Consider the following 23,960-nt stretch of genomic DNA (forward strand, 5'->3'; position numbering starts at 1 on the left):
ATTAGACTAAATCTTCTTTCGTTCTCTTTGCCAATATTTGAATAACTGTATTTTCTTTTATCATTTAATGATTAATTTTTCTGAATTTAAATTTCTAGTTCGTTTTAATTACAATTCATAATTGCATATTTAAATTTTTGAGCATTTTTAATTAACTGGATTTAATTCATATCTATAAAGATGGAATTTTGTAACATTTTTTTCACTTTTTTCTTAAATGCTAGATCTTTTGAAATTTTATATACTTGTTGTATAAGAAATTTCAAAATTGTATCACTAATCCTCTTAAATTTTAGGTATTATACCTATGTTCTCGGTGATAATATATGTACTCTTAGTATTTTCAGAAATGAATTTCCAGTGAATCGACTCAATTAATTATATTACAATAATAATTGAATCGATTCAAGAATTTAATTGTATCACAATTTGCAGTGAATCGATTCAATTAATTATATTATAATTTTTTATGCTACAATCAATTCATCGATTCAATTAATTATGTTAAAATTCTCGAATCGATTCAATTAATTATATTACAATTCTTGAATCGATTCAATTAATTATATTACAATTCTTTACAAGTGCCTTCACCAAGTAGTACAAATAAGGGGATGGGAAAGGATTTCAAGATTCTATAATGTTTACAATGATAAATTATAAATGAAAACCCCCTTCCCAAATAATTAAAATACAAAATATACTTTTTAATATGCTAATTAAAAATGTTTTAATTTTTTTAATATGCTAATTAAAAAATGTTTTAATTTTTTTAAAAGATAATTTAAAGTTTCGTTGCTTGGAGATTTAATTTAATGAAATCTTGCAATATTTTTCTAATTGTGGTTTTTGCTGTTTTCAGTCTTTGGTCCACATTTTGAGAAACCGAAGGATTCTAACCGAGCCGGAAGTTCGTTACTTCATGCTCCAGCTGGCGGAAGGGGTGCAGTACACCCACTCCCAAGGCATAATCCATCGGGATCTCAAACTGGGCAACATGCTGCTTTCGGAAGAAATGGAAGTCAAAATTGGAGACTTTGGACTAGCGACACACGTTTCAAACCTAGACAAGTGTGGGAAGAAATTGTGAGTTTTCCATCTGTTCTTCGGAAACTTAATTTGTTTTTAAATAAAATAACTAAATAAAAATTGAAATGTACTGTCGTAAATTTCATGTTATCATGTGAGAACACATGACTATCAAATTACCAATGCGTCTATATTTAGAAAAACGATGCTCCCCCCCCCACACTATTTCAAAATCGTTTGAGCTCCAAAACTTATATATATATAAAATATAACTTTCGATACCTCTCCTTGCTGTTTCGTGCTCGTTCCCATTTTTCTTCTGTGTGCTATTTCGAACAATAAATTCTTACGACTCTGCCTTTTATTGGCCAGACAAGAGAATCGGGTACATGGCGGACATTCGCGCCAAGTTGTAACTTCTTGTTTGCAATAAGTCGCCAAATGAGACAATTTTCATCATTTTCTAATAACTCTAAGAGCTAAAAATTAATGCCTCAATAGTGATTTCTGCCCACGCATTGTGTAGCTTTAAAAAACCTCTAACCAAAGCAACATCATGTTCTCACATGATAATAAAAATAAAAAGAAAACATTCCTTATTAGTCTCGTAGATCTTGAATATGGCGAGAAATGTTTTTTATTTAATAACGAAAAATATTTTTGTATCGTTTGTATGTTTTTATTGATTCCCAACTTTTTAAGCTGTTATAGGAAATTTTTTTTTAATTTTATGCGTAATTTAAGAAAATAATTGTTTTATAATATAGGGATTTTAAACATGATTTTCAATTAATAATTATTATATGATTAGTAAACTTATAATTTCATTAAGTTGTTTTTTAAATATTTTTTTATGAATTGTATTTTGATTATTCATTTGTTTGCATTTTGATCCTAAATGTGCACTTTGTATTTTGATCTTAATATATTTTTTAACCTTTAGCACTGTCTGTGGAACTCCAAATTACATTGCACCAGAAGTATTGAACATGCAAGGGCATAGTTTTTCAGCGGATGTTTGGGCTATGGGTTGTATAATGTAAGTCTTTTGTACTTTATAATAATGTAATGTAAAATATACCTTAATGTAATTATAATATGTAATGTATAACGCAAGTCTTTTAATTATTCAAGTCATTAAAATATGTATGTCATTAAGACATTTTAATAGTGTAATGTATAATGTAAGTCTTTTAATTATTCAAGTCATTAAAATATGTATGTCATTAAGACATTTTAATAGTGTAATGTATAATGTAAGTCTTTTAATTATTCAAGTCATTATAATATGTATGTCATTAAAACATTTTAATAGTGTAATGTATAATGTAAGTCTTTTAATTATTCAAGTCATTATAATATGTATGTCATTAAGACATTTTAATAGTGTAATGTATAATGTAAGTCTTTTAATTATTCAAGTCATTATAATATGTATGTCATTAAGACATTTTAATAGTGTAATGTATAATGTAAGTCTTTTAATTATTCAAGTCCTTATAATATGTATGATAGTAAGTCATTATAATATGCAATGTATAATGTAAGTCTTTTGTATTTTATAAATTACTAGCCGCCTTTGGCGACCAGCCGGTTTGCCAATCTTAATGTTCGTTAAAATTTTAATAATTAAATATTTTATGCAATTTCTACTTTAATAGCTTCTTCATCAAAATATTTTAAAACTTCAAATTTTGATTATCATATAATTCATTCATAATATTATAAAGGCCTTCAGTCATAACGTAATATGTATCTCTCTCATTTTCTGTTAGCACCCGTAGAATTTATGCTTTAAATTAAAGTGGAAAGAATTTATCTTCAATTATTATAATAATATTTTTTACTGAAGCAAAGCATTTTTTCATAATCTGATTACTGAAAATAGAGTCACTCAGCGTTTAAACTTTATGAGCACTAAAGAATATCTTTTTAAATTTATGTAATATCTCAAGAGTTGGTCAACAAAATTTTCTTAGATTCATTATGAGCAGATCGTTTAATTAACAATGTTTAAATTTAAATGCATCAAACACTAAGAAAATAAAACGAATCGTTTAAAATAAACGGTTGAAAACGGTAGAATTTATGCTTTAAATTAAAGTGGAAAGAATTTATCTTCAATTAATATAATAATATTTTTTACTGAAACAAAGCATTTTTTTATAATCTGATTACTGAAAATAGAGTCACTCAGCGTTTAAAATTTATGGGCACTAAAGAATATCTTTTTTAATTTATGTAATATCTCAAGAGTTGGTCAACAAAATTTTCTTAGATTCATTATGAGCAGATCGATTCATTAACAATGTTTAAATTTAAATGCATCAAACACTAAGAAAATAAAACGAATCGTTTAAAATAAGCGGTTGAAAACAGGTTTTAAAAAAACTACTTAAAAAACGATGTACTTAAAACTATAAGCATATACAAAAAATATATAACTAACATAAATACAATTTACTTACAAAAGCATGCAACTAACCCAAAAATAATTTAAATCATCCATTGATAACGGTTGTCATGGCAACAATCAGAACAGAATGCGCATGCGTGAATTTTCTTCGCCGGTTACGTAACGCAAATACGTGATTTTTTCTACGCTAGTTGGGGTAACGCTATGCGGATTAGAAATTTTTAATTTCCTTTATTCTGTTTTATTTTAATTCAAAAGTACTTCAGAATGAATCTGAAAGATCGATTCATTAACAATGTTTAATTTTAAATGCATCAAACATTAAGAAAATAAACAGAACCGATTGAAATAATCCGCCGAAAAATTTTAACCCTAGCCTCATTACTGTTGGAAAAAAAAAAACTGAAGCCTTTCTCGTTTGGCGCTGGGGATAATGGAAGATTTTTTTGGCGGAAAAGTTGGCGTTGGGGAAAATGGAAGATTTTTTTGGCGGGAAAATTAGTTTTTAATTAATAATTAAAATTCTAATTAAAAATTCGAAAAAAGAAACCCCAGGTGCACATTTCCAACCTCCAAGGTATACATGTACCAAATTTGGTAGCTGTATGTCAAACGGTCGGGCCTGTAGAGCGCCAACACACACACACACACACACACACATTGAGCTTTATTATAAGTATAGATATAGATATAGATAAAAGGAAAATTTAAATGCTATTATTAACTTTTAAAAAACACAAAAATAAATGCGAGTAGAAATCGAAGTGCCTGAAGCATTCGCATCTTCTTTACAACTACTTTTAAATCTTTTTCCAGAAATAAGACTTTTTTTCTTTATTTTTTATAATCCACGTTTTAAATTATTAAAAATCAGTTCACATCTTTTAAATTTTTAAAAATTTGGTTTCTTTTTCCTTTGTTTTTCAATTTTTATATAGATTTACTATTAGCTACAATCATTTGCATAAGATGCGAATTGTAATTTTTTTTTTCTTTTGCCCTGTATGGGTCATTGAAAAGAATATATGATTGCTAATCGGAAAATTCACAATAAAGGTTATAAATTCACAATAAAAATAGTAAGAAAGAGAAAATAAAAGTAGTGAGAATTCACAGTAAAGGTAGTAAAGCACTGTTTATACGTTGAAGCTAAATGATGTATAAATGAAAAGGCGTATAATGGGACTTTGAATAAACAACTTTTATTATTAAAAATTCATTGCTAATTCATTTAAAAATGGAAATTATAAATTTTTAAAGAGTGTTTGTATGTAATTATATATTATTAAAAATAGTTATAAAATTTTAAAATGTATCATTTTTCATATAGATGAGAAAAATCATATCTTTATTGCATACTTTGAGTTCTAATTATTTGTGCATTTCTTATTTCTTACTTGCATTCAGGTAGAAGTTTAATTAAAATAGAATCTTTAATCATCATTTGTTGTGCTGGCATACTGAGGTATTATGATCATCAATATGAATAAAGTAAAGTTCACTGAATGTTTTTACATTAGTGCTTTGACACAAACGCATACGCAAATGCACACAATTCGACACACACAAGTTGTTTTAAAGTCTATTATATCTTCAATGGAAAATGAAATATTTTTTTTCTTCACATTTTTACCTTTTTGTATAAGTAAGAAACAAAGATAAAGTATTGTAACAGCCAAAAAATTCGAATTCGATATTTTGATGGATTTCTACGCTTCAAATCACGCTGAATCCGAAAAATAAATACATTTTTTAGAATTATGACTGTCTGTGAAAGCGATGACATAAAACCGCTTTAAACTAGACGAATGAAATCTGGTATCTTGTCTCTACTCTTTAATTATGTTGATTTATATCAAATTCTGAATTAAATCCATTCAGATAAGATCTGTCTGTCTGAGAGCAAGTGAACAGGATGACTGATTACATTTGAATACGATGGATAAAATTGGATACAGATGTTTAGCATTTATAATGTATCAAATTTGGAACCAAATCCGCTAAAGTTGTAACCATCTGTTCGATCAATAAGGATAACTTATAATCCATCAGCATTTATATTAAGAGCTCTGTTGACTCTTATTTAGATACTCATAATTCATTAACTTATTAAGAGCTTCACTGACTCACTGATTAGCATATTAAAAGCTCTACTGACTCTTATTTAGATACTGATAATCCATTATCATCTTAAAAGCTCTAATGACTCTTATTTAGATGAACACTACAATGAATTTTTGAAATAAAAGAAAATGATCTAATTAGAAAGTAGAGAAAACTACGTAGTTAAGAGGTTAATGGGTAAAGCAGCTTTATCGCCAGACCGTGAAAGTAATTGTCATTAGATTTTGAGAAGTGTGAGAACTGAAGAATCATGCGAGTCGAAAATAGAGTGAAATAACCTCTGTTGAAAAAAAATTCGGTTTTAACGGCATCCAAAAAGCGCCGAGAAAAAATTTCGTCAAATTATTAAAATATACTAAAGTGCATCATTATTTATTACGAAAAATTATGAACATACGAATCACATGCTATATAGTTCAACGATTGAAATCGCCAAATTGGCGACATTTTTTCTTGCCGGTTTTTGAACACCATTAAAACCGGCAAGTAGCATTTTTTTATGTAATAGAAACATATATAAAATTGAATGTTCGTTTCCTTAGCTGTTTGCTTGAGGTATATATAATTCCACACAAATTACCGAATTCGAACGGAATTCGACGCACATGTTTCTTAGTAATAAGAAGAATTAAGTACTCTTTTTAAAAGTTTCAGGGGTTGAAAAAGGGGTTAAACGATTTTATTTTTTGCTTTATAATTTCAGAAGTTTATAATAGTTATAATCTCATAAATATTTTTAACACTAATCTTAACATTTTAAAAATTAGCTTTTTATTAACGTGTTATTTTCATTTAGATTTTCTTTGAGTTTCTAATCAATTTTTCACAATTAATTTCAGAAAAAAAAATTGTATCAGTTGGTGACGAAATCTATCTAAATTGAAATCTAGCTATCGAATTGAATCAATCTAAATTTGGTGGCGAAATCTGTTTGCTGTTCGATAACATCTTACTATTCATGCACTTTCGCCTGTTAAAGGATGTTTTCTTCAGGAATTTTCATTTTTTTTTCTCTTTTATTACATAAAATAAAATCAAAATATTTAAATTCTTGCAATTTCCTAAATTAATGATTAATTAGAAATCATTAATAAAGGTTTGAGATCCTAAAACGAACTAAGAAGTTAAATAGAGCGAAAAGATATTAGTGTTTTCTTCTTTCTTTCACTCATACAGAATAAGAAATCGTTTTTGGAACCGCTAGTATAACAGCTAGTATAAGAATATAATTACTGGACATATCTGAAATTGATTCATAGGCGTGAATTACTTTTTTCATATCTTTCTCCCACCGGGGGGGGGGGCATCTGAGATTTAAATAGGAGAAATGCCGGCATGATGGTTAGTTCTCACCACCAGGTGGGTATAGAAATGATGTGGGGTCGACTACCCCATACAGATGACTTTCCCCAGAAAGGGTTTTGCCGTGGCCTGTGATAGCCCTTAAAACTCAACTTTTATTCCCGCCAATGCTTTCGCGGTGTTCTGGTTATTAGTCGGGTTTTATCCGTGTGCTTCAGGGTAGTCAGCGTGTGATATCTTTCGCAAAAAATAATTCAATTCAAATATTATGTGTTCAGTACAATGATGGTTGTGTTTATTTTTCAGGTATGCTATGCTCGTCGGGCAACCCCCTTTCGAGACTTCCACCCTGAACGAGACCTACTACCGCATCACAACGAACAAATACAACATTCCCAGCTCCGTGTCCGAGCCCGCTCGCCATCTGATTATGAAGATGCTTCAGCTGAAGCCATCCGACAGGCCGTCGCTGGATGAAATATTAAATCACAAGTTCTTCCACTCCGGCTATTTGCCCGTTTCTCTACCGACCTCTTGTTGTGTTACTGTTCCTAAACTTCCCATTGGTCCGTTGCTGAGAAGGTACTAAATTCAATTTCTTAGTTGTCCAATTACTCTTCTTTTCAGGATCCCGAGAATTCAATTGAGTAAATTCAATTTGTAAAGTGTCCAATGACTCCTCATTTCAGGGTTTTGAAAATTCATTTAATTAAGTTGGGAAAATTGTAAACTGCCCAATTACTCTTCGTTTCAAAATCTCGAGAATTCAGGTGACTAAATTCTATTTTTAAATGCCCAATGACTCCTCATTTCAGGATTTCTTGCATTTAATAAATTACATTCAATTTGTAAATTGCACACTGACTCTTCGTTTTGGGATCTCGGGAATTCAACTGACTAAATTCAGTTTGTAAACTGTCCAATGACTCTTCATTTCAGGATTTTGTGAAATTCATTTAATTAAATTGGACAAATTGTAAACTGCCCAATTACTCCTCGTTTCAAAATCTCGAGAATTCAGCTGACTAAATTCTATTTTTAAACTGTCCAATGACTCCTCATTTCAGGATTTCTTGCATTTAATAAATTACATTCAATTTGTAAACTGTACACTGACTCTTCGTTTTGGGATCTCGGGAATTCAACTGACTAAATTCAGTTTGTAAACTGTCCAATTGCTCTTCATTTCAGGATTTCGAGAATTAAATTAAATTTAATTTCTAAACTGTCCAATTACTCTTCGTTTTAAGTTCCCAATAATTCAACTATGTTTCTTTCCTATGCTTCAGTTGTAAACTGTTCAATTACTTATCATTTTAGGATTTCGAGATTTCAATTAATTCAATTCAATTTGTAAATTGTCAAATTACTCTTAATTTCAGGATCCTTAAAATTCTATTTGCGAACTCTCCAATCACATTATATTTTAGAATTCCTTGACTAACATTTTTGGATGAATTTAACTCTGCAAAGAGATACTATGCAATATAATGTGTGCCTTTCCGGAATTTGTTAGACCTTGGTCTTGACTTCTGTCCCATTAGACGTATTTTCTGTGATCTCGCCTCTATTTTGGCGAAATAAACGCTTTCTGGCGCATGCCAAAAGTGCAGAGGTTCTTCTTTTCTGAGAATTGATTGTAAGTTTTAATATAAGAGAAATGTCTTTACTATTTTCTGTTTTTTTAATTAATCTTTTAAAAAGAGAACTAAGAGTTTGTTTGAATTGAAATTACATGTTTTACATCTAATTATCAGTTAAATTTCGATTGATGGAAATTTAGAATTCATTTTTCCCCACATATTTTTTTAAACTTTTTTTTTTCTCAATTTGTATCATTTGTGTTTACAATTACTATATTTTTTCTGCTTATATTTTGCTTTTTGTTTGGTGATTTCAGTTTTTATTGATGTTTTTTTATATTTTGTTGCTGTAACATTTGTGTTTTATTTTTGTATAACGAATGAAAATACTTTGCATAATAGGTCATATGTAATTTAAAATAAAAAAAGTGCAAGACATTAAAGGCCTTGATATCATTGCTTCGTTGCATTTTCAAAAAGAAATTTCTTCAGTTATTTCAGTTGAGAAAACTATTACTCTCTATATATTATTACTCTAAAACTATTACCATTAATATACTTCTGCATTATTTAAGAATAAGTAACGAACTTCTCAGACACTTTTATGATTCAAAAATAAAATGTATCCTGAATCTCTATTTTAGAGAGGTTCTTCTTTTTTAAATTTTGAATGCTGTAAATTCATCAGGATGTTAATATTTTGAATTTTGAATTTTTTTTTCTGATTTTAATACCCAGTTATAATTAAAATATGTAGTGCTGGCAATCTATAATATTTAGAATTTCAAAAAGTTGTTAAATGTTTACTAAAAATCTAAATATCATTCAAATTCTGCTTTTATAAATTAAACGTTGCTAAAATCTTTCTTTTTATTTCTCTTAAGTTCTCAAAGCTTTCTATTTTTCTTTCAGAGCATCAAGCGAACAAGATTTAGAAAAAATTGCCAATGGAGTCATCAATTTACAACTTAGTCCTAAAACAGACATACCAAAGGTTGGCATTGTCCTTTTTTTAAAGTTTTCATTGTATTGATTTAACTTCATTTTTTTATAGTTAAATATAAGGCTTTAGGAGCCAAATTGAACCAACTAAATTTGGTCAGGCATCTGATTGAAATTTCAAAATAAGCTTTGTTATAAAACCAGAGGAAATCCAAAGAATTTTTGTTATATTACATGGCAAAAGTTATGAATAACTTCTAGAACTTATAAAGCATGATCCCTAGCTTAGTTGAATGGATATTATGAATTTTTTAAGGTTCTCAATATTTTATATAATAATTTAACATTTAGTAATATTGTATTAAAACATCTTGTAGTGGATTGTTATGAGCGAGGACAGAACTTGGGACCTTGTGGTTCACAGCCGAGTAACAAGACCACAATACAAAAGCAATTGTTCGTGTTTCATAGCTGTTATCTGGCTTATAAGCTTTTCACCACAATCTCCATATAACCCTGGCCTCCCTCAAAATTCAATTCCATACTATCCTGTTCCTGTGTTGTATACCTAAGATTTTCTAATTTATCACCTTAATAGTTTTAAGTCTTTTTCCAGGCAGTCAGTCTATCTAAATTTTGGTCATGTTTTTCTGGTATCAAATGGTTTAGCCAAAAATATCTTTTTAGTGGCTCGATTGTTATTAAGTGCCCTGCCCATTTAATCCTCTATATTGATATAAATTTAATAATATCTGGTATTTTTAAATATTATATAATTATTTCTTTTTAATATCAGAATTTTTGTTTATTGTATGGGCTTTTATTTCCTTGGAAACAACTTAATCTTTAAGAAATATACTAAAATGTCTAACGAAATGCAAAAATTAATTTTTTGTAAATTTTGGCACTAATTGCTTTTTTTATTAAATTTTAAAATTTTTAATTAAGTTTTAAAATATTTTAAACACATTTAAAATATTCCTTTAATACAATTTTTTATATGTGTGATTCCTGAAATTTTAATTACTTTTTGATAAATTTTAGTAATTTTTTTTTCAGAAAAGTTTTGAAATGTCATTTTAGAATATACCCTGTAAATAGTTGTTACCTAACTCTTTTGAATAAATTTTATTTTCCTGATTAAAAATTCTATATTAGATTTTATTATTTTGATATGATTTGAGTAAAACATATTTTGTGGATGCTTAAAATGCATTTTTAATCTATACTTTATTCATAATATATATATATATATATAAACATAATTTTTGAAGCATAGTCATGGCCAAAGACAGAGAAGACATTTTGAATTTTTTCACTTCGTTTTATTTCATCCTGGAAGGCATAATTTATGTTCAAGAGGAGCGGAAAAACACGTTCACTCACAGTGCGGCAGAAGAGTGTAAAAGAGAGAGTGAATATTTTCGCCAGTGTTTATATACTATGAGATTCTGATAGGGATTTCTTTACACGTGTCGATTTAGACAAGGGGAATTTAGGTATCTTTTAGAAAAATTTGTCCAGATTAGCAGTTTTTTTTTTTTTTTTATCCCTTTACTCAGAGCATGGGAACCACTGACTTGAGCATTTTTACAGAACTTTCTCTTAGAATGAAGTTAATAGGAGCTGAATTAAGATAGAACTTTGGAAATTAATTAGGATTAAATTAAATTTTAAAATATCATTACACACACACACACACATAATATAAAGCTTCATATTAGAAAAATTAATTGCCTTGCCATTTCTTAATCTGTGTTTTTTGAAATTTCAGATGCATGTCAAATCTGAAGAGAATTCTCCAAGGAAGGATCATTGTTTTCCTACAAGTTTCCGACAGAAGCTGACAAATGTGCTCTGTCCAGATAAAGGTAAAGGATTATATACATATATAATATTGGATTTTATATTCTGCATTTATTAAAATACAACTATTTCTCAAAGATTCTTATTTCTCTAAATATTTCCAGTGCATTTGACTTTTTTATATATTATATATTGTAGATTGCTATGTATAAATATAAACATGATCATTTCTGTTTTAAGAATAAGGTTTATAACTGATTACAGTCATAGCAAAATATATTTTTGTGCGTATGTGATTATTAATTAATTTCTCTCGAATCAAATTTATTTACAATAATAAAATTGGTATAAGACATTAAATAAATTTAATATTCATTCAAACGCATTATCAAATCACAACATTCATTTTTTCACAAATGATACAAAAGGATTTATATTTTTTTAACAATTAATTTGTTTTATTTCATTTATATAAATTTTTTTAACCAATGAAGAAGTCTAATGTATTCTAAAATTAAGCTATTGTGTAGATTTATGAAAGTTTTACTCATTTTTCAAAAAATATTTTTAAATATTTTTTTTCATTCATTAGAAATATTAAGATTGTTATTATATAAATTAATAATTTAGAATTATTGCAGCATTCGTGAAAATAATGATTAAAAATAAAAATGGAAATTCTCATGGTATTTAGTTATAAATTCATTTTTTTATTAATTAAGATGTAATAATTTTGCTTTTAATAATATCAATTTGTATAACTGTCAATTAATTTGTTTATTAATTTGCATAAATGATATTTACCCAGTTGTGAAGAAAACAAAGGAATGCTACTGCACTTCTACAATGCTTGACATGCTGTTAAATGTTCTGGATACAATGCATGAAAGTAAGAACATTTTTAATTTATTAAAATAATTAATCGTTTGATAGAAATCATGGTAAGCTCATACTATTATGTAAGGTAAGAATATTATTAAAATATATTATGTGTAAGTATTTTCATTGGTTTATTTAATTGTAAGGATTTTTTTCTTTGGGGAAATACATCCTAATTTAAGCCCTATTAGAATAATTTTTGAAAGAACGATTCTTAATCAATAAAATGTTTGATTTAAGGAATATTTTGGTTAGAAATTTAAGCACTTCAAACTCTTAGAAACTTTGAAAAAAAAAAAAAAAACATATTTGAAAATTCCTTTTGACCCTTCTTTCTATTTTGCTTATATTTGAATATTAAAGATATTAAATCTAAATCTGTGAAAGTAAAACATCTTTATAGAAGTTTAAGTAAATGAATTCTGAAATAATCGCAGAGATGGAGTGAGATTATATATTTTTTATTAGAGTTGATTTATTTTATAGCTGAGCATAAAGTAAAAACAAGGCATAATAATTATTATGCTTATTATTTAATTGTAATTTAATTAATAAATAATTTATTATTATTTAATTTTCCCTTAGAATAAGGGAATATTTTTATTTATTTAAAATTCTCTGTATATGTGTTTAATTTTAAATCTGCATTAATTAATCAGTTATTCTAATGCATTACATTTTCTTCTGTTCTATAGCAACCGAGAACAATCCTCCTCCTTTGAATTACAATGTGAGCCCCTTCATATCAAAGTGGGTTGATTATTCCAACAAGTATGGATTTGCATTCCAGCTCTCTGACCAGAGCTTCGGAGTGATGTTCAACGACTCCTCACGAATGAGCATGTCGGCCAACAGAACGTAAGTTCTTTCAAAAGTTTTCAGTTCGACGTTGGATTGTTTAAAATAAACATAATAATGCTTCTACTAGGAACATTTCATATACCTAACAACACAAAATTCCCATCAATGTTGTTATAATATATTCCTGATATTGTATTGCATTCAAAATGTCGAATATTATGGAGATATCGTACAGTATCTTGTGCTGATTCTTGATATTGTATTGCATTCAGAGTATCGAATATTATGGAGATATCGTACAGTATCTTGTGCTGATTCTTGATATTGTATTGCAGAGTATCGAACATCTTGGAGATATCGTACAGTATTATCTTGTGCTCATTGTTGATATCGTATAGCATTCAAAATATCGAACATTGTGAAGATCGTATTGCATTCAGAATAGTGAACAGCGTGCAGTATCTTGTGCTAATTCTCACCATTGTGCTACATTCAGAATTTAGAACATCGTGGAGATATCGTACAGTACCTAGTGCTAATTCTCGATATTGTTTTGAGTTCTTAATATGAAACATCGTGGAGATACCATACAATATCTTGTGCTGATTCTCCATATTGCATTCAGAATATCGAACATCATTTAGATATCGTACAATATCTTGTGTTAATTATCGATAAGGTACATTTGTTTTATCGAACATCGTAGAGATGTTGTACTGTATCTTGTGCTAATTCTCGATATTGTATTGTCTTCTAAATATCGTACATCATGGAAATATCGTACAGTATCTTGTGCTGATTCTTGATATTGTATTACATTCAGAGTATCGAACATCGCGGAGATGCCGTACAGTATTATCTTGTGGTCATAGTTAATATTGTATAGCATTCAGAATATCGAACATTGTGATGATCGTATTGCATTCAGAATAGCAAACAGCGTGCAGTATCTTGAGCTAATTCTCAACATTGTATTGCATGCAGAATATCGAACGTCGTGGAGATATCGTACAATATCTTGTGTTAATTCTCGCTATTGTATTGTCTTCTGAATATTTCTAATATTTCTTTTCATTCCCTTCCAATCCTCCTCTAAGTAGTATACATGCTTTACAGTAGACACTGTTTAATGTAATATGGGTTAACATTATCATTCGTTTTATGCTATCAAAACTCTCTGGTTTTGCACGGATTCATGCAAACGTGCACAAAAATAAGTGTTATCAGGTTTGAAGTAGTAAATCGGTCAATAATAGGGTATCTAATCCTGTTTTAAGTTTTTTCTAAATTATTAATCTATTTAATTGGGAACAAAACTTCGCTTAGTTAACTTTATAATGAAATTATACATTCATTTTCTTGTCTTACTGCAACGGGTGGTAGTCTATTTAAGTAGATATATAGAGTCAGCAATTGCATTCCATTTTTAACCAGATATTCATGGAATTGCTTGTCATCCCTAGAAGTCATTCTTCCCATGGGATGGTAATCACATTCTTTTGTCTGAACTAGAGTGATCTGGATTTATTTAAACCGATAGTTTTGCTGCCAGATCTGACTGGCAGTATATTGGACTTCCTTAATCATTGTAGCCTGTGAATGAAATGCAAAAGCAGAATGGAAAGAAAAGAACGATTTGAGAATTAAAGACAAAATTGAAGTTCATTATAGTTATTTAAGCTTATCTATAATGACAATGCAATGCTGTTTTACAGTTAAAAATTTCATGCAGTCTTTTCGTAAAACTTTTTTTAAAAAATCGTCAGTTTTTTGTGAGCCAGACTAGGCAATAAGCATTGAGAGTTTCGACAAGAAAGAGGCTGTTCAAGAAACCCAACAAAGAATGCTTACTACACATATGCTTTAGTTAAAATTATTTTGTTTAAGCTTGTATGTATTTTTATATGAGAATTATTCTACTTAAAATTTTTATCTTAATGAAGAACTACAACAAAGTTTTTATTCAAATAGAAGGAGCAATCTAGCATTTCCAATTTTTCTTTGTTTTATAATTATTCCTTGTTTTTTTTGTTTTCTTATGAGAATATTGTAAGATATCAAGATAAATTATATTATAAATTGGTTTTAATTTTCTTACTGTTTTTATTTTAATTGAATGTAAATTTGTATAAAAAATGAAATTTGGTTAGTTATATCATAGTATTTATTTCATCTTTTATAATTTATATATAACTTATTTCCTGCCAATACATTTAAAATTTCATTTTTTTTTATTTCAAAATAAAAATTTAGCTTACTATCACAAACTATTTTGTTATATAAAATATAACTTAACTGAATATCATTATAGTTTGCTTTATTGTCATTTATCTGAATAATATGCTTTTTAAAAAAAGGAGTTATTTTTTTAATATATTTTTTTTGTGTGTGTGTTTTTTGAATTTCTGTTAATTGTTCCAGGTTTTCTTAGTTCTAAAAAATTGTTTTCAATAATACATTTTTTGTCTTGTAGGCGAATCGAATTCCATGATACGAATGGAAAGAGCAACACTTACAGTCATTCCAATCTTCCAAGTCATTTAGAGGCAAAATATACATTGTTTCAATATTTTGCCACCTATATGGATGAAAACCTCAGCGACGTAAGCAACTTTATTATATATATATCTATATATTTTTTGCGACCATTTTCTAACACAATTGTCCATACAATTATTCTAATCAACTCAATATCTTATTTATATAAGCCATGCATATTAATATAACGTAAAATCTTCAACCTGTTATTTTTATTTATTCTTCTAATACCAAAGCGCCCAAAACGCTTATTTAGAAAAAGTACAGCGATCGCCCAAAACGACCCTGTGAAATTTTCACTACAACCTTATTTTTATAATATAATTGATTGAATACCCAGAAAGTGTTTGGGGGAGAATGAGATATCTTAGCATTTTCAAAGGAATTCCCAACACTTATTTGCTTTCTTTTTATCTATAAGTTCTTTTGATAATTGTTCCTTTGTATATCAAACCTTTTAGAGTATGAACTGCTATTGTAGTTTTGAAGGAATAGAAGATTTCTCTTATTATTGAAAGAGGAGTTCGGGCATTTTAGTGTTCGTGTCCCTGACAATGAAATCAGAGGGTTAAAAATTCAGATTTGGAATTATTTTCTGTAAGTCAATTTTAGAAAGATATACTATAATGGAGGAACTTGAAATATATATGTTATAGTGTATAATCTTATAGAAATTAGTTTTATTGTCATTTTGAATTAAATGTTGAAAATAAAAAAAAAATTAATTCGAATCAAAAATAAAAATCCTTAAAAAATTTGTTTAATATTGGTATCAAACGGTAGGAGGAAAATTATTTATATAAATGCATTTACTGTTTTCCTGTATTTATTATCAAATAAACGTTCAAGAAATTGGAGATTTGACATTGTAATATTTTTTATGATTTGCATTTTAAATTGGACATGACTATGTGATTGACCATTTTATGGATATTGCGTGGTTCTGACGAGTTGGAGGCTGCTTTTAGATAGCCGAGTGCATTTACTAAGAGGGCGAAAATTTGAATTGGATTGCTGAGAAAGAGAATCGGAATGAATGCAGTTGTGTTGAACATTTCCCCCCAATTATCGATTTATCTTCCGTCATATGTTATGAAAGATTGGGACATAGTCATATTTGGCAAACTTTGACTTATTCCCCGCTCTAACTGTTCAAAATAAACTCGCATATATCATATTCGGAAGATCGTCGGGACCAGGAGGTATTCGATACATGATCATAAACTCTGCTTTAATTCATAATTTACAAAATTTAATCAACTCCAAATATTGTGCGATCCTAAAAGTGCATATATTTTGTTTAATATTAAGCAATGTTCGCAATATTGTACAACATTGTATGATATTAAGCAATGTTCGCAATATTGAACAACATTGTATGATATTAAGCAATGTTCGCAATATTGAACAACATTGTATGATATTAAGCAATGTTCGCAATATTGAACAACATTGTATGATATTAAGCAATGTTCGCAATATTGAACAACATTGTATGATATTAAGCAATGTTCGCAATATTGAACAACATTGTATGATATTAAGCAATGTTCGCAATATTGTATGATATTAAGCAATGTTCGCAATATGGAACAACATTGTATGATATTAAGCAATGTTCGCAATATGGAACAACATTGTATGATATTAAGCAATGTTCGCAATATTGAACAACATTGTATGATATTAAGCAATGTTCGCAATATTGAACAACATTGTATGATATTAAGCAATGTTCGCAATATTGAACAACATTGTATGATATTAAGCAATGTTCGCAATATTGTATGATATTAAGCAATGTTCGCAATATTGAACAACATTGTATGATATTAAGCAATGTTCGCAATATGGAACAACATTGTATGATATTAAGCAATGTTCGCAATATGGAACAACATTGTATGATATTAAGCAATGTTCGCAATATTGTATGATATTAAGCAATGTTCGCAATATTGTACAACATTGTATGATATTAAGCAATGTTCGCAATATTGAACAACATTGTATGATATTAAGCAATGTTCGCAATATTGTATGATATTAAGCAATGTTCGCAATATTGTATGATATTAAGCAATGTTCGCAATATTGTACAACATTGTATGATATTAAGCAATGTTCGCAATATTGTACAACATTGTATGATATTAAGCAATGTTCGCAATATTGTATGATATTAAGAAATGTTCGCAATATTGTATGATATTAAACAATTTTCACAATATTGTATGATATTAAACAATATTCGGAATATGGTATAATATTGTTAAACAGTGAATAATATAATATCGTACCATGTTGTGCAACAAATAATTCTACATGACGATAGAATCCTCATAATGTAATCATTATTTTTTTTAATATTTAGAATCATTCATTGATTTTTTCACTTAGTGAAAAAAATTATTTCTTCATTTGTATAAGTTGGAGCTGATTCATGTGTGTATTTAATAATTTGCGGCAATACAAAATATTATTTATCTAGTTGTTAAACTTTTTAGCTTGAATAAGTATAAATTGTTTAATTTTTTCTTCTTGTTGTTGAGCAGGGTGGCGAGTTGCAGTGTCATGATCTAGTCCGTAAAAAAATCCCCTTCATGAGGAGATGGCTGCGAACTGCCAACGCTGTGGTGATGCAGCTGAGTTCCGGAACCCTGCAGGTAATTGAACTTGGGAAATAAACCTACTGATGTGACTTTCACGGTCTCGTATATATATCCTGTTTCATTTTCCCATATTATAATCAGAAAAAATGTGAAGAATCTCTATGTTTATATTTTTCTAGAGTCCAAAAAAACTTATTTTACTTTCTCATTTACTTAGTATAGAGAAAGTATTATAATCGTCAAAAAATTCGAACTCGAGATTCTGATGAATGATTCGACGAATCGTCCTAATCTTGAAAAACACATTTTTGACATTGTGTTTCTCTGTGAACGCAATAGCTCAAATACACTTTGAACTAGACTAATATTTGGTATATGTCAATACATCAAGATAATGCAAAATTTTATATTTATATTCTATCAAATTTTGAGTTATCAAAATTTTATTTTATAACAAATTCAATATACTCATACTTTTAGGCAAATTTCTGGATTTCGAAAACATTTCAGTATCAATTTAGAAAAATTACTTAATCACCTGGACATTGTAGTGAAAGCTTATAAGCCAGTTAACAGCTACGCTACATGAGCAATTGCTTTTGTATTGTGGTCATGTTACTGGGCTGCAAACTACAAGGTCCCAGGTTCTATCCATACTCATCTCAATCCGTTATATTGTTGACCTCGGAAGATGAACCTTCAACCACTCAACCTTCGTACAGCTGTCGTGGCGCCATCTACCCACAGCAACCCAAAGTCGTCCGATTCACTTGACGCAACAAAGCAACCACTCACCCACACACGCTAGCCATAATGCTTGGCGCTTCTTAAATGCTGAAATGGGTACAGGCGCATTAGAATCAACAGCTAAATTCATCACCACTCAATAGCCATATCGTTCTTCTTACCTCTGACTCACTGGAGGGAGAGTTTGTGGTGAAAGCCTATAAGGCAGTTAACAGCTACGAAACACGAGCAATTGCTTTTGTATTGTGGTCATGTTATTGGGCTGCGAACCACAATCCGCCACAACATTATGAAATATTATTTGGATATATTCTTTTTTTTTAGAATGAGAGAAATAATTCATTTTTGTAATTACACAATGCTATTATGTATTCATGTCTATTACATCTGTGAAAGTTATTATAATTCACAATCTTTATATAAAACATGTGAAAATAATCTTACCTTTATTTTTATTTTGGTGGTTATGAATTAAAGTACATTAAAAATCTGAATTTCATATTCTTGTAAACTGATTGTTTTACGAGCGAGGGAAAGTGGCGCCTAGGCTATACTTTTATTACTTATTTATTTTTTGCCTCCTCATATTATTTAAATTTAAAAATTGCTCTAAGACAGGCATTCTGACTATTTAACTCTGAAGCTACCATCAACTCCTCCCTTGTTCCCAGCCCTAGCCTCTAATGAAATGAGATCCTAATAAGCCTATTTCTGTTTTTGTATTTCATGATTGTGATGTTATGATTAGAGTTATTTTATTGTTATTAAGCTATCATGGGTGGCACAGAAATAATATTTTTAAAACTGAGAAAATTGGTATTTTTTTACGATTTTCAGTGATAAAGGCAGGAAACAAGTAGACTTTCCAAATTTCGTGTGATAGCGAGAAATTCTGGAATTGAATATAATTGTGATGTTTGGCCGCCATTGGCGACATCTGCGGAAACGATTGGCGAGATTCGCCGCCGCCATTAAGGGTTATTTTTATATACATATATATGATTTGATTAGAAGAGCTTGTGTGGCGGAGAAAGAAGGTTGTGTTTTTGATTTGAATTATATAGATAATTTTAAGAAAAGTCTGAATGCTGCGTTTTATTTGAGGTATGCGTTTTCTTTAAGAATATTCTCATGTCATTACAATAATATAATATAATAATCATACAAGTCGATCTTTTACATGTGTTAAATTTTAAACGGCGTCTTGTATAGCCAGAGAAGTAACGTGTAAATATACTAAAGCGACTATACTGAGTTTATTGAAACTTTACAGCACCTCTAATGACAAAATAAGGAAATTACAAAAAAATAACTAAAAAATACATCGACACGAAAGTCCAATCAGAAAAATATATGCTATACCATAATAAAAACTGAAGGGAAAGTTTCATGGAATCATCTGTAAAATTCGTGGAGATTTTTGCGATTAAAATTAAGAATGTTCCTTGGTTTGATAAAAGGAATCGTCCAAAAATTGAAAAATGTATTCTTTTTTATCATATGGTTTTTCTCAGTTAAACAATTGGAAAATGTTATACATTGGTAATACATTAAAAAATGTTCTCTTACAAACTTTCTTCTCTCGGAAAAACTATATGAAAATATCGAAAAATGTATTTCCGTTACATAATTTCATGAAGTTTTTCCCTTTGTTTCTTTTATGTTATAGAGTATATTTTTCTCATTGGATTTTTGATCAATCTTTTTATTTCCTGAGTTATTTTTGTGACTTTTCTATTTTGCCGCCAGTAACTTTGCAACTTCTCAATAAATGCAGCATACTCTCTTTATTATCGGTACATTTTTTTATACGAGACGCCATTTTGAATATAAAAGTATTTTACCGATATTATCTTATATATATATATGTGTGTGTGTGTGTGTGTGTGTGTGTGTGTGTTTAGTATCTTATATGTATATTTGTCTCTCTCTGTATAAGAATGAATTTTATGCCCCTTTTTTTTATACAAATCTACAGTGTTTGCTCTGACGTAACGAACTTTGGCATATGTGCTTTTCAAGATGAGAAGATGATCACTGTCAATATTTTAAGAAAAAATTAAAAACTTACCACACACACACACACTATTTTTAAACTAAAAGGAGAAAAAAATGGTACTATTTTCATTCCCATATGAAAATTTCTTTAATTTTAGTAAATTAAAAAAAATTATTATTATTATTTGATAAACAGAATAACAATAGTGTTTTTATTGTTAGGATGAAATCGAAACTGATCTTATTGTTTCATCACTTCCTTTATTTGCATGCATTTACCGAAGTAAAAATGAAAATATAAAATAATTACCTTCTTCGGACGTTTATTCCAAAGTCCATGAAATTGATTCAAATTTCAAATAATAACTATACAAGTGATCATTATTGTGTTGTAAAAAAATTTATTCTTAGCAATTCTGTTTTCGTATCTTCGTAGATCAATTTCTTCAAGGACCATACGAAGATTGTGATAAGTGGGGACGGGACGGTGATGTACATCGACGAAGAGAGGCATTCTTCTACTTACTCCTTCTCTTCCATCTGCCAGCAAGGATGCACGGCAATCCTGCGCTCGCGCCTCCAGTATGCAGCCTCCGTGCTGCAAGACTTTGCCAGGCTGGAAGGCGACTCCATATAAACCCGTGCTTCCTTTCTTTTTTCTCTTCATGGAGGAACAAAATTACACATTTAAATTTGCAGTTTTCAAATCATGTGAAATTTCTTTTACGTGTTCAGGGTGTCTGCCGGTGAATAAAATTCTCGAATTTCAGTTAAAGTCACGAAATTTATGAAAATCCCATATATTGTTCACTAAATTCTTAAAAAGTCACGAATTTTGATTTCAATCTCGAAAGTTTGGGAAAGTCACGAATTTTGATTTCAGTCTCGAAAGTTTGGGAAAGTCACGAATTTCGATTACAGTCACGAAACATTGGAAAAGTCGCGTATTTTGATTTCCGTTTGGAAATACAGGAAAAATCACGAATTTCGATTTCAGTCACGAAATTCTTGAAATGTCACTAATTTTTATTACAGTCACAAAGGACTGTTAAAGTCGCAATATTTTGATTTCAGTCACGAATGATTGAAAAAGTTACGCATTTCAATTTCAGTCACGAAAGTGAAAAAAAGTCAGAAAAGTAATGGGGAAAAATAAAAAACCCGTGACTATGAGTAAGAATTTTTTGCAGTTATCTTAAATTTTCTGAGAATAAATTTAATTAATGATAGATAAATTACATTGCATATATATGGTTTTCGTATTCTTAAACATGTTTTTCTTTAAGAATTAGCGAACCAGAAGTATTTGGAAGTATAATCCAGATGATAAACGTAAATAATCTCCAAAATTTTGTGAAGAGGTGAATACATTTTGTGGTCAAATGATTTTAGGCCTTATAAAAAAAATTATATTTTATGCTGTTTACACAATTTCGGAATAAGTTGGATTCCTTTCTCAAAACGTTTCCAAAAATTAGGTGACGAAATTTTTAAAAATATTATTTATTATTTATTTATTTATTTATTTAGAATATGAGATATGATTTTTTTTCTTATAACGTGGTTGACACCCTGTTGTTGGTTATTCTTTTTTTATATATATATATTTTTAACGGTGATAGTCAAAATTCTGTAATATTCTTGTTCTTCAAAATTCATATATTAAATATTTATTAAAAATAATTTATTTAGTCTTTAACAATTTATCATTATCAGAAGTCTTTTAAAAAGTCTTCCAGTATTTTCTGAAAATGCAATTTTAAGAAACATTTTAAATGTCAGAACAAATTTTCTTCCCTTTCAAAGTATTAAAAAAAAATATTAAATTCTACTTCCAAACAAAGTATTCTATGTTCTTGCAAAATATTAAACCTAAAATATTCTAAAGATTTTAATGAATTTTTGTATTTTTATCCATTTGAATTCCATGAATGTGCTTTTTATCAGAGCCAGTTGTTTTTTTGGTCCTGTCGGTGTAATAGTTGTTCAACAAATTCTTTTTAACTAAATAATTTTTTTTTCCTGTTCATGTCTGTTGTAAATTTCTAATAACGTGTGCCTAGCTCAACGGCCATGTTATGTTCTTCCATTTTTAGAGCTACTGTGTGCCAAATGTGATCCAATTATTCCATTTTTCATATTTTCCTCCTGTGCGAGGAAAGTATTTTTATATAGTAATGTCATGTCATATCTGTGTAACATAAAAGACTGTCACATTGGCTAATTATTTAATTTGATAATGAAAAAAAAATATTCTTTTTGAAAGACTGATGTTTGTTTTATGTGTTATGGTTGTTCAAGTTTTTGATTATTTTTCCCCCTTCAAAGGAACAAAAAAAAAAATCGTGTAACTTATGTTAAACTTTACATTACTTAGCTTTTGATATGTTTTCCTGACAAAAGCGTGTTTTTTTTTTTGTGTGTGTGAAGTGGTTGTAACCTTTCAGTGTTAAATAAACGTTTGATGTGAATTTATGGTGTTTTATTTCTCTGCATGAACACATGTGAATACAATATACATTTTGTTGGAATTCACACACTTTTATTTAACTTGACTCGTTTAACCTGTTAACTGGTTTTGACGAGTATACTCGCCATGGAAAAAGTACACAATTTTGCATTATGACAAGTTTATTCAATGACAATTATAATATTTATATAATAAGTGCTGAATTATTATATATATATATATTATGGCAGTTTAGAGACACATTTTCCGAAGAGGTCGAAACAGTTAACAGGTTAATGTTTGAATTTTTTAACCCATTCTAGGGCCGTGGGAAGTATGCTTCCCACCAAATTTATCAATCTTTGTATGAATTTATGTAGGTTGGCATAAGTTCTGACAAATTTTATTTAGTAAGTCAGAAACTTAAATGCTTCAGTTCTTTATTTTACACAAAATGATGTTTCTTGATTTGATACTTAATTATTAATTAACCAAATTAATTAATTTAATTTAATTTATCTAGTAAACTAAGTGAATCCCTTTTCTTATTCTAATTCCAAGCCTAAAAATATTTTAACATAATATGACTAGAAAAAAATGGCCCTTTAAGGGGTTAAATCAGGTTGTCACTCACTGCTTGATGTGCTAGTGTACTGAGTTTTGTATAGTTGTGAAGGTTCTCGATGATGATGCCTTATTATAATATTTCGGAACTTTTTTATGAGTTAATCGAA

At 28.8% G+C, this 23,960-nt stretch overlaps 1 protein-coding gene across 1 annotated transcript in view; it reads left to right on the plus strand.

Moving 5' to 3' along the window:
* LOC129972450 (serine/threonine-protein kinase PLK1-like) overlaps positions 1-23,220 on the plus strand; it is a 231,199-nt gene extending 207,979 nt beyond the window's left edge. The window contains exons 4-13 of the mRNA XM_056086592.1: positions 863-1,086; positions 1,973-2,068; positions 7,178-7,453; positions 9,367-9,448; positions 11,171-11,267; positions 12,011-12,091; positions 12,777-12,939; positions 15,356-15,485; positions 17,976-18,086; positions 21,214-23,220. Of these exons, the coding sequence (XP_055942567.1) occupies positions 863-1,086; positions 1,973-2,068; positions 7,178-7,453; positions 9,367-9,448; positions 11,171-11,267; positions 12,011-12,091; positions 12,777-12,939; positions 15,356-15,485; positions 17,976-18,086; positions 21,214-21,414 (1,461 nt within the window). The 3' untranslated portion in view covers positions 21,415-23,220. The remainder of the gene's footprint in view (positions 1-862; positions 1,087-1,972; positions 2,069-7,177; positions 7,454-9,366; positions 9,449-11,170; positions 11,268-12,010; positions 12,092-12,776; positions 12,940-15,355; positions 15,486-17,975; positions 18,087-21,213) is intronic.
* The last annotated feature ends 740 nt before the right edge of the window (positions 23,221-23,960 follow it).

The sequence above is a fragment of the Argiope bruennichi genome, chromosome 6 (assembly GCF_947563725.1).
Source record: "Argiope bruennichi chromosome 6, qqArgBrue1.1, whole genome shotgun sequence".
Classification (NCBI taxonomy): domain Eukaryota; kingdom Metazoa; phylum Arthropoda; class Arachnida; order Araneae; family Araneidae; genus Argiope; species Argiope bruennichi.